At 46.1% G+C, this 12090-nt stretch overlaps 1 protein-coding gene and 1 long non-coding RNA gene across 2 annotated transcripts in view; one reads left to right on the top strand and one right to left on the bottom strand.

The window, feature by feature from the left end:
- Nucleotides 1–4193, bottom strand: part of ppm1h (protein phosphatase, Mg2+/Mn2+ dependent, 1H) — a 207923-nt gene extending 203730 nt beyond the window's left edge. Inside the window, exon 1 of the mRNA XM_068050351.1 lies at nt 3779–4193. Within this exon, the coding sequence (XP_067906452.1) occupies nt 3779–4011 (233 nt within the window). The 5' untranslated portion in view covers nt 4012–4193. The remainder of the gene's footprint in view (nt 1–3778) is intronic.
- Nucleotides 4194–5186: 993 nt separating this feature from the next.
- Nucleotides 5187–12090, top strand: part of LOC137379800 (uncharacterized) — a 51968-nt gene continuing 45064 nt past the window's right edge. Inside the window, exon 1 of the long non-coding RNA XR_010976908.1 lies at nt 5187–5436. This is a non-coding gene — a long non-coding RNA (uncharacterized lncRNA). The remainder of the gene's footprint in view (nt 5437–12090) is intronic.

The raw sequence follows: 12090 nt of genomic DNA, 5'->3' as shown, positions 1-12090 counted from the left end.
TCCCCCATGGACACCTGGTCCACTTGGCTCATCGCATTTCTCAGCACCAGATCCAGCAACACCTCCTTTCTAGATGAGCCGTTCTCCTGAACACATTTCAGAAATTCCTCTCCTTCCTTACCCTATACTTTAACTCTACTCCCAATTGATATTTGGATAATTAAAGTCCCCCAATATCACCACTCTAGTGTTACGAACGAGAAGGGAGAAGTGCACTGTCTATTCTAAATCCACTTCGCCACAGGTCACAACATATATTTAAATGTTTACCCAGTTACCGATACAGTCAATCATAGACTACTCTTTATCCCAGAATAAAATACACCAACCAGGTTTCTTTAATAAACAAAATCAGTTTAGCAAACAAGACTTATCCAGTAACGAAGCAAAGCATTAACACACAGATTGAAATATAAAAGTTCCCTTTTAAAATTCCCCACACACAATGAAAAAATACAGAAATTCTCTCAGCAGTGGTCAATTACCAAAAAAAGAAAAAAAAACTTTGGCTAAATACTTGCTAATTCTTGAAGAAAAAAAAAGATATGCAAGGAAGTCAGTTGCCCTTTTGGTCTGGCGCCCAGGTATATGGAGACAGGTCACTGGGATCTGTTCTAAAGCAGTTCTTTTCAGGCGGCATTGAGAATTAATCTGGCAGGTTTTTCCAACTTCTCAGGAGAGATGCAATAGCAGGGATTTTAGCTCTCCCACACTGGATCTTTGAAGGGTTTCTTCAAAGAGGCAGAGAAAGAGGTGAGCTGGCTGGTTTCTTTTTCCTTGACAGGCAAAGCACCAACTGTCTTCAAAACAGTTCACACCCCAAAATAGAAAGTCAACCTCCTGACCTCCATAAACCTTGACATGTGGCTTCTCTGTAAACATCTTTTCCAGGTCACCAAGGTTTCTGTTGTTTACTGAGCTTAAAGCACATGATTTCCAGCACAGATTGTTTTCAAACAACATCTCTGCATTCTTTCAGTGAACTGTCAACAACAAAGCAAAGTCCAGCATTTATGAAATCTTCAGCCTTCCAATGAATCCATCTCCACAGTTTAAATGAGTCCTCAAAAAACAAAAACAAAACTATAGAAGAATCTTCATAACATTTATGATATGATCACTCTTAACCAAGTGGTCTACTTGGTTCACCTCATTTCTCAGCACCAGATCCAGCAATACCTCCTTTCTAGTTGGGCTGAGAACATACTGATCAAGGAAGTTCTCCTGAACACATTTCAGAAATTCCTCCCCCTCCTTACCCTTTACTCCAACACTATCCTAATCAATATTTGAATAATTAAAGTCCCCTAATATCACTACTCTATAGTTCTTGCACATCTCTGGGATTTCCCTGCAGATTTACTCCTCTCTCTCACTATTTGGAGGCCTGTAGAATACCCACAGTAGCGTGATTATACCCTTTTTCGCTTCTCAATTCTAACCAAATAGATTCTGTCTTTGCCCCCTCAAGGATATCCCCTCTTTCCAACACTACAATGTTTTCCCTAATCAGTACTGCACCACCACCCCCCTTTTCCCTTCCCTATCTTTTCTGAACACTTCATATCCATGTATATTAAGCACCTAGTCCTCACCATTTTTAAGCCATGTTTCCATTATTGCCACCACACCATATTCCCATACAGCTAATTTGTGCTTGTAGCTCACCAATGTTATTCACTACACTTTGTCCATTTACACACATGTATTGCAATCCTGTCTTTGCGTTACTCCTGCTCAGATCTATTATGGAATGACTCCTTTTAATACTGTCCAACACTCTCACATTATGCACCTTATTCCTCTTCTCTACTTCTATATGCTGCTGCCCATCTCCTTACCAACTTAGTTTAAACCATCCCTAACCACACCAGTAAATCTCCCCATGAGGACATTGGGCCCAGTCCTGTTGAGGTGCAACCGGTCCCTTTTGAATAGGTACCTTCTGCCCCCAAATTGGTCCCAATGCCCCAAGAACCTGAAGCCTTCCCTCCTGCACCATACATGGATCCTCCCCATCTTCCTATTTCTAATCTCGCTAGCATGTGGTCTGGGAGTAATCCAGAGATTACTACCTTTGAGGTCCTACTCTTTAACTTCCTCCCTAGCTCCAGCAAATGTGACCATAGGACCTCAGTACCTGCCCTCTCTATGCCGTTGGTACCAAAGTGTACCACAAATTCTGGCTCACACCCTTCTCCCTGCAGAATATTCTGCACCCTGTCTAAGATATCCTTCACCCTGGCACCAGGCAGGCAAAACAACATGCAGAACTCACAATGACAGTTACAGAAAAGTCTGTTTGTCCCCTTGACAATGGGCTCTCCCATCACAACTGCATTTCTACACTTGGTTGTTCTCTGCTGTGCAGTCCCTTGCCCATTGGTACCATGGACTGGACTGAACACCTTCAGAATGTCGCCACTCCCAGCAGTCTCCAAAGCTGAGTACCAGTTTGAGAGCGGCACACACCCTGAAGACTCCTGCACCTCCTGCCTCTTCCGGATGGCCACCCACCTACTATCCTAAACATCTACTGTCTGTGGGGTGACCGCCTCCTGGAAAGAATTTTGCTTTTGCATTACTAGCCCAGTAACGTTACCACACAGCCGTGCCCCGCACAGTAAAGGTAAACACATTCAGGATCACTCCTGAGCAACAAGCAGAATCATCTTCTTGTACGGCATGACCAAGATCAGGAATCACGGGTAGTGTCAGTATTCTACTGCACAACGTTACAGCACATGAGTACACCACTGCACTGCAGCAGCTGACCCCAGAAATTAAATTCAGAGCTTTAATGGCATCCCTGTTTGAGAGGATCATGGATGAGTCCATCATTGCAAGGATGGAGTGTGGGGACCTAGTTAACGCAGTTTATAATCGCCAAAGTACGTTTAATATTCAGATTTGCCAAGCATGTTGTTAAACTGCATTTGGGGGGAAAAAGGTCTTCCATCCAATACGTATACAAATCCTCAGTGAAAGTTACTGCTGCGCCGACCTGAACATGCATATATAAATAAATGACTCCCACATCGACTCCTTAAAGGGGAAGTGCTGCAGTCAAGCAACTTGCAATAGATGCTGAGCCACAGAAGGCATAAAAGCTTTAAATATTGGCAAATAGGTCTCCTCGCAACCGCACGTCACCTTTAAGCATATAACAGGTCGACCAGGATACAGGTTTGCAATTTGACACCCTTTACAGCGTGTGGTTTTCAGAGTGGCTAGTCGGTCAATTCACGTCATGAAGCAACCGGGGGGGGGGCTGGGTTCGGGTCACTTTCATCCTTCCCAACCTCACCGTGCATTTCAAACTGCATCAACATCACAAGAGAGAAAAAAAACACATTCACCTCGACCCGTCGCTCCCAATTCTACAAGCAGGGAAATATGTCACAATGATATGAAGGAATTTTATGCAAATATGTAGAGGTGGAATGGGGTTATCAATTGCAAACTGATTAAAGAAAGATTTTAAAACTAGACAATCTTCATGCATTCTGCATTGAATCCGGACAATAAATTCAACTGCGTTGACCACATATCACTCACATTACAGATGCCTGGGTCTGTGGGATAAATAAACCATCAGATCCAGCAACCAGATCCAACTCTGCACCAGAAAAATGAAGCATCTACCTTTATATATATATATATATATATAAATATAAATATGCTTTTTACAGGACACGTCTGCTAAAGGGGCCCCGCTCCCGCTCAACAGTGTATCATAACTATGAATTATTGGGAGTTGCCACCTCCAGCTACTCACTCCGCATAGCCCGTTCCCCAAGGCAACCTTTTGCTCTCTCTCAATATTAGGATGGGTCTGGCAATATGATCCGCAGAACACTCGATCTCATCGTGAGACAGTCCCAGGAATTCCGGCCTGGTATAAGGGAATTTCATCGGCAACTCCGTCCCATTGGCATGTTCAGCACTGGCGTTCCCAGCCATAATGCCTCCCATGAAATTGGCTACAGCAGATTTCACTCGGGTGAGCATGTTCTTGCTGCTGGTCTCAGTCAAAGAGAAGGCACGTCTCTTCCCCGCAGCTTCTCTTTCTGTTTTCCGGAACGCACACAGAAAAACCAACGCCACACACACAAGTACAGAGGAACGAGAGAGAGAGACAGGGCAAGTCGGTAGAATGGCTCAGACTGGCAGCGCTGCTAAACGCGGAAATAAAGCCATGATGCTTGGGTGTCATGTGATGGAGACTTGCGCTTTATTTGAGTTAGTGTGCCGGCTGAGGGCAGCAGCTCCGGGGACTTGGGGAGAAAAGGGGAAAGGGGGACGGGAAATGAGTGGAAGGGAGGGAGTAATTAGGGGAGGAGGCTGAAGGGAGGTGTAATTAGGGGAGGAGAGCTGAAAGGGGGAGTAGGGAAGGATGGGAGAGAAGTTGGGAATGAGGGGAGAGGTTGAGGAGAAGGAAAGGGAACAAAAGGAATGGAATGAGGGGAGTGGAATGTGGGTTGAGGGGATAGGGGAGGAGGTGGATGAGGGAATAGATGAGAGTTGAGGGGCAGGGAGAGGGAAAGGGGTTGAGGGGCAGGGAGAGGGGATGAGGATAAGGGAGAGGGGATGAGGATAGAGTATGAGGGGAGGAGACTGGTGAGGGGGAGGGTTGATGGGAGGGGATGAGGATAGGGATGGGGGAACGTGTTGCAGGATGGAAGGGTGGGATGAGGAGAGGGTATGTGGGAAGGGGAGTGTGGGATAAGTGGTGGGGGAGGCTAGGGAATAAGAGGAGGCAGAGGGAATTAAAGGAGGAGGAGGGAAGAGGAGGATGAGGGTAATAGGAAGGGAGGTGAGGGAGATGAGGGGAGGGTGGATTGGGTGAGGGGAGGGGGATAGGTTGAGGGTGAGGGGACGGGGAGGGAAGGATGAGTCGAGGGGAGGGAAATAAGGGGTAGGTGGAATAAGGGTAATGAGGGGAGGAGATGAGGAATACGGGGTATGGTATGGGGGAATGAGGAAAAGGTGTGTGAAGAAAGAGTGGGGGAATGAGGGGAGGGCATTTGAGGAATGAGTGGGGCGGATGAGGGGAGGAGAAATGAGGGGAAGGGGTTAAAGGATAAGGGGAGGGGACAAGGGAAATAAAGGGTGGGAATAAGAAATGTGGGAAAGAGGAAAAGAGGCAATAGGTGGAGGGAAGGGGAAATAAGGAGAGGAGGAGGGGAATATGGAGAGAGAGCAATAAAGGATGGGAGGGTGAGTTGTGAGGAGGATGCAGAGAGGCTTCAAGGTAATTTGGACAAGTTGAGTGAGTGGGTTAATGCAAGGCAGATGCAGTATAATGTGGATAAATGTGAGGTTATCCACTTTGGTAGTAAAAACAGGAAGGCAGATTATTATCTGAATGGCTATAAACTGAGAGAGGGGAATATGCAGCAAGACCTGGGCGTTCTAGTACACCAGTCGCTGAAGGTAAGCATGCAGGTCCAACAGGTGGTAAAAAAGGCAAATGGTATGTTGGCCTTCATAGCAAGAGGATTCGAGTACAGGAGCAGGGATGTCTTGGTGCAATTATACAGGGCCTTGGTGAGGCCAAACCTGGAATATTGCGTGCAGTTTTGGTCTCCTTATCTGAGGAAGGATGTTCTTGCTATAGAGGGAGTGCAGCGAAGGTTTACCAGACTGATTCCTGGGATGGCGGGTCTGACATATGAGGAGAGATTGAGTCGGTTAGGATTATATTCGCTGGAGTTCAGAAGAATGAGGGGGGATCTGATATAAACCTATAAAATTCTAACAGGACTTGACAGGGTAGATGCAGGAAGGATGTTCCTGATAGTGGGGGAGTCCAGAACCAGGGGTCTTGGATATGGGGTAAACCTTTCAGGACTGAGATGAGGAGAAATTTCCTCACCCAGAGAGTGGTGAGCCTGTGGAATTTGCTACCACAGAAAGCAGTTGAGGCCAAAACATTGTATGTTTTCAAGAAGGAGTTAGCTATAGCTCCTGGGTCTAAAGGGATCAAAGGGTATGGGACGAAAGCAGGAACAGGCTACTGAGTTGGCTGATCAGCCATGATCGTAATGAATGGCGGAGCAGGCTCGAAGAGCTGAATGGCCTACTCCTCCTATTTTCTATGTTTCTAAAGAGGATAGGGGCAATCAGGGAAGGGAGGATAAGGGAAAAGGGAACGAGGAGGACCCGGTGCAATGTTAGAGGTGTGTGTAGCAGGCGTGATGTATTGGCCATTGAAGCTGTGGCATTGTGAGGGAAGGATGTCAAAGGGACTTTATAGGTGTTTACTGCTCTGTGGTTGAACAGATTGGTAAAGCTTATGTGAAGTGGCATTCGTGGAGTAATGAGCAGCCGGTTGTTACTCATGTCGACTGCAGATCCGTGCCATCATTAGTCCAGACAGAGTGTTAATACTTTGTCTTTTCATACAACTATTCGCACTCCCTTTGTCTTTTGTTCCGTGACATCTTTGTCATATAATCTCTCCTGTCTTCTGTCCTATTACACACCTGCCCTTTTGTCTTCTTCCACCCCCCACCTTACCTTTTCACTTGCTCAAAACCGTTGCCAGTTCTGATGAAAGGTCACAGACCTGAAACATTAACTCTATTTCTCTCTCCACAGATGCTGCCAGACCTGCTGAGTATTTCCAGCACGTTCTGTTTTTATTCTGACATGCTTTTCTCCTGTGTAATTAATTATTAGTTAGCACATGGTCCTTTTTATTTGCCTAGCTGAGTCATTGTCCTGAAACCCATCTGCTCTGCCAACTATGCCCAGATCGACTGTGTGATGCTATGCAAATAACTCCTATCAGCATGTATCTAGATGTTGTCAGATCAGGGACATGGCTGGAGTGTGTTGTGCTTCAGAAGGCATGTGCCTCCTCTGCGAAACTCTGGGGTGTTGAGAGGGCTGCCAAAAGACCAGCATCGATATCACATAAGAGACCTGTCAACTCATCTGCCAGTGCAGACCCATCTGAATGTACAAAGTGCCATTTGACCAACCATGTGGAGCCCCAGCCACAGATCTTGCCACTGCTCAGCAGCAGGTTGTGGACCCCTCTGTGCTAGGAAATTGCTGAGTAGTTGAAAGCAACTCGTGCCCATTAGTGGATTCTTCATTCTCTGGTAACTCTTGGTTATGGCAGTGTTGAAATGGACAATGACTCATTTGTGTGACTAAAGAGGACAATATAGTTAAATAATAGTTACAAACTCTCGTGCACTGGAATTGGAAATAAGAAATGAGTACCACTTTGAAAGAGAAACATAAAGTAACTCTGAACTATTGTAGAAAGAACTTTGGTGTTTATTAGAGGATTTGAAGTATTTATTGGTGTCTTGCTGGAGGTAGAATTTTGAGTTCTGTTTTTATTGTACCATGCATGCAAGGGGAAATGTGATTTAAATCGATCATCACCTGGGACTCCAAAGTTGAGGTGTCTCCTTCTGCTATTGTGAGAGCTTGGTACTCCTGGCCTCCGACCATTAGAGATTAGTTTGATGGGACTCATCAAATCCATTCAACCTTTAGGTATTGAACTTCATTTTTTATTTCACCACCCTTTTCGGGTCAATGGTTTTCTGACAATTCTGTGAGGTTCGATGCTATTTAATCTAACTTTTCAAAATCATGCCTTGTCAAGCCCTCAAAGAATTTTATAGATTTCAATATCACTTCTCATTCTTCTAAACTCCAGAGAATGTAGGCCCATTCTACTCAATCTCCCCTCTTAGGACCATCTTCTCACTCATCCGAGGAATTAATCTGGTGAACCTTTGTTTCACCTCCTTCTTGGGAAGTATATCCTTCCTTAGGTAAGGAGACCAAAACAACGCTTTCACCTTAGTTACTTAGTCTAACTTAGAGATTCCTGGGTCTTCAGTACTTTGAACGTTAACTTTTTATTACATCATAACAATGTACAGCTTCTTACCAATCTGTGTGACTCCTCTGAAGCTATGCTGCATCTCCCTTCAAGTCTCTCTCACATGTGATCTCTTCCATCATCATGGTGGGAAGTATTCTTTACACTTTCTCAACATTAACCCTTTCAGACCTTTATACTACAGTTTTCACACCGTTTGAGCAGTCTGTACTCAGTGACATTTGTCTGTTCAATTACCTGCAGTGTTTGTTTGCTGAAGACTAATACCCATGTATGTCAATTAATGGTAAATAAGGAAAATGCATTTCTCACAAGAGGCTGTTCCTTCAAAGTGTATCACCAGTTAAAGAGATTGTTAGCGTTGAGAAATGATTTACTAATTTTCCTTAGTTAGAGACCAAAACTGTACACAGTATGCCAGGTGGGATCTCACCACAACCCTATACAATTGCAGCAAGATTTCCTTACTCTTATACTCCACACTCTTGCCATACAGGTTAGCTTTCCTTGCTCGGTCAGCACCACTGATTAATTGTGGAATTGCTGTAGCATTTGCTTGCAGAACAACAGTGACTGCAATTGATAAGTAATTATTGGCTGTGAAATGCTTTGGGACATCCTGAGGATGTGAAAGGAGCTATATAAATCCCAATGTATCCTTCTTATTAGTACATGTATATATAGATCACTACAAAAATGGATAATAAAAATACACTTAAACTTAGTGCTTTGTCCATTCTTCAACTCCATACAGAGGGTAGGTGGTGGCATAGTGGTATTATCACTGGACTAGTAACCCACAGACCCAGGGTATTGATCTGGAGACATGGGTTCAAATCCCACCACAGCAGAAGGTGGAATTTGAATTTAATTAATAAATCTGGAATTACAAGCTAGTCTAATGGTGACCATGAAACCTTTGTCGATTGTTGTAAAAACCCATCTGGTTCACTAATGTCCTTCAGGGAAGGAGATCTGCTGTCCTTACCTGGTCTGGCCTACATGTGACTCCAGACCCACAACTATGTGGTTAACTCTTACATGCCCTCTGAAATGGCCTAGCAAGCCACTCAGTTGGACCTAACCACTACGAAGTCAATAGAAAGCAATGAAACTGGACGGACCACCCGGCATTGACCTAGGCACCGGAAACGACAACGGAAAACCCAGCCCGTCCACTCTGCAAAGTCCTCCTTACTAACATATGGGGGCTTGTGCCAAAGTTGGGAGAGCTGTCCCACAGACTAGTCAAGCAACAGCCTGACATAGTCATACTCACGGAATCATACCTTACAGACAATGTCCCAGACACTGCAATCACTATCCCTGGGTATGTCCTGTCCCACCAGCATGACAGACCCAGCAGAGGTGGTGGGACAGTGGTATACAGTAGGGAGGGAGTTGCCCTGGGAGTGCTCAACATCGACCCCGGACCCCATGAAGTCTCATGGCATCAGGTAAAACATGGGCAAGGTAACCGCCTACTGATTACCACCTACTGCCCTCCCTCAGCTGATGAGTCAGTCCTCCTCCATGTTGAAGGGCACAAAATGTACTCTGGGTGGGGGATTTCAATGTCCATCACCAAGAGTGGCTCGGTAGCACCACTACTAACCGAGCTGGCCGAGTACTAAAGGACATAGCTGCGGCAGGTGGTGGGGGAACCAACACAAGGAAAAAACATACTTGACCTTGTCCCCACCAATCTGCCTGCTGCAGATGCTTCTGTCCATGACTGTATTGGTAGGATTGACCAACACACAGTCCTTGTGGAGACGAAGTCCCACCTTCACATTGAGGATACCGTCCATCGTGTTGTGTGGCACTATCACCGTGCTAAATGGGATAGATTTCAAACAGATCTAGCAATGCAAAACTGGGCATCCATGAGGCGCTGTGGGCCATTAGCAGCAGCAGAATTGTACTCAACCTCAATCTGTAACCTCGTGGCCCGGCATATCCCCCACCCTACCATTACCATCAAGCCAGGAGACCAACCCTAGTTCAATGAAGAGTGCAGGAGGGCATGCCAGGAGCAGCACCAGGCATACCTCAAAATGAGGTGCCAACCTGGTGAAGCTATAACACAGGACTACTTGAATGCCAAACTGCGTAAGCAGCATGCAATAGACAGAGCTAAGCGATCCCATAACCAACAGATCAGGTCTAAGCTCTGCAGTCCTGCCACATACAGCTGTGAATGGTGGTGGACAATTAAACAACTAACTGGAGGAGGTGGCTCCACAAATATCCCCATCCTCAATGACGGGGGTGCCCAGCACATCAGTGCGAAAGATAAGGCTGAGGCATTTGCAACAATCTTCAGCCAGAAGTGCCGAGTTGATGATCCATCTCAGCCTCCTCCTGAAGATCCCAGCATCACAGATGCCAGACTTCAGCCAATTGGATTCACTCTGCGTGATATCAAGAAACGACTGAAGGCACTGGATACTGCGAAGGCTATGGGTCCTGACAATATTCCGGCAATAGTACTGAAGACCTGTGCTCCAGAACTTGCCGCACCCCTAGTCAAGCTGTTCAAGTATAGCTACAACACTGGCATCTACCCTGCAATGTGGGAAATTGCCCAGGTATGTCTTGAACACAAAAAGCAGGACATGTCCAACCCGGCCAATTACCGCCCCATCAGTCTACTCTCAATCATCAGTAAAGTGATGGAAGGTGTCATCAACAGTGCCATCAAGTGGCACTAGCTTAGCAATAACTTGCTCAGTGATGCTCAGTTTGGGTTCCGCCAGGGCCACTCAACTCCTGACCTCATTACAGCCTTGGTTCAAACATGGACAAAAGAGCTGAACTCAGGAGTTGAGGTGAGAGTGACTGCCCTTTACATCAAGGGAGCATTTGACCGAGTATGGCATCAAGGAGCCCAAGCAAAACTGGTGTCAATGGGAATCAGGGGGAAAACTCTCCACTGGTTGGAGTCATACCTAATGCAAAGGAAGATGGCTGTGGTTGTTGGAGGTCAATCATCTGAGCTCCAGGACATAACTGCAGGAGTTCCTCAGGGTCGTGTCCTAGGCCCAACCATCTTCAGCTGCTTCATCAATGACCTTCCATCAATCATAAGGTCAGAAGTGGGGATGTTCGCTGATGATTGCACAATGTTCAGCACCATTCGCGACTCCTCAGATACTGAAGCAGTCTGTGTCAAAATGCACCAAGACCTGGACAATATCCAGGCTTGGGCTGATAAGTGGCAAGTAACATTTGCGCCTCACAAGTGCCAGGCAATGACCATCTCCAACAAGAGAGAATCTAACCATCTCCCCTTGACATTCAATGGCATTACCATCGCTGAATCCCCCACTATCAACATCCTAGGGGCTACCATTGACTAGAAACTGAACTGGAGTAGCCATATAAATACCGTGGCTACAAGAGCAGGTCAGAGGCTAGGAATCCTGCAGCGAGTAACTCACCTCCTGACTCCCCATTGCCTGTCCACCATCTACAAGGCACAAGTCAGGAGTGTGATGGAATACTCTCCACTTGCCTGGATGGGTGCAACTCTAACAACACTCGAAGCTCGACACCATCCAGGACAAAGCAGCCCACTTGATTGACACACCATCCACAAACATTCACTCCCTCCACCACCGATGCACAGAGGCAGCAGTGTGTACCATCTGCAAGATGCACTGCAGCAACGCACCAAGGCTCCCTAGACAGCACCTTCCAAACCCGCGACTTCTACCACCTCAAAGGACAAGGGCAGCAGATGCATGGGAACATAACCACCTGCAAGTTCCCGTCCAAGTCATGCACCATCCTGACTTGGAACTATATCGCCGTTCCTTCACTGTCGCTGGGTCAAAATCCTGGAACTCCCTTCCTAACAGCACTGTGGGTATACCTACCTCACATGGACTGCAGCGGTTCAAGAAGGCAGCTCACCACCACCTTCTCGAGGGCAATTAGGGATTGGCAATACATGCTGGCATAGCCAGTGACGCCCACATCCCATGAATGAATTTTTAAAAAATTGTTTAAGAAGATAGACTGTTGGTCCCAGTGTTCACCAAAGTCCCAGATGCCCATTTGTCCTCGTCCTGCCGTTACCTGCTTGCACTTTGACTAATTTGTGATACTAAAAATATTTGAGCTGAAGGGTGAAGAAAAGAATCTAACAAATGGAGCACACAGCGATTATACCCTGCTCCTGCAAACTCTGAAACATGATTTTAATCAGGAGT

The sequence above is a fragment of the Heterodontus francisci genome, chromosome 18, assembly GCF_036365525.1.
Source record: "Heterodontus francisci isolate sHetFra1 chromosome 18, sHetFra1.hap1, whole genome shotgun sequence".
Taxonomy (NCBI): Eukaryota; Metazoa; Chordata; class Chondrichthyes; order Heterodontiformes; family Heterodontidae; genus Heterodontus; species Heterodontus francisci.
The sequence above is the reverse complement of the archived record's forward strand: the minus strand, read 5'-3'. Positions and strand labels throughout refer to the sequence as shown.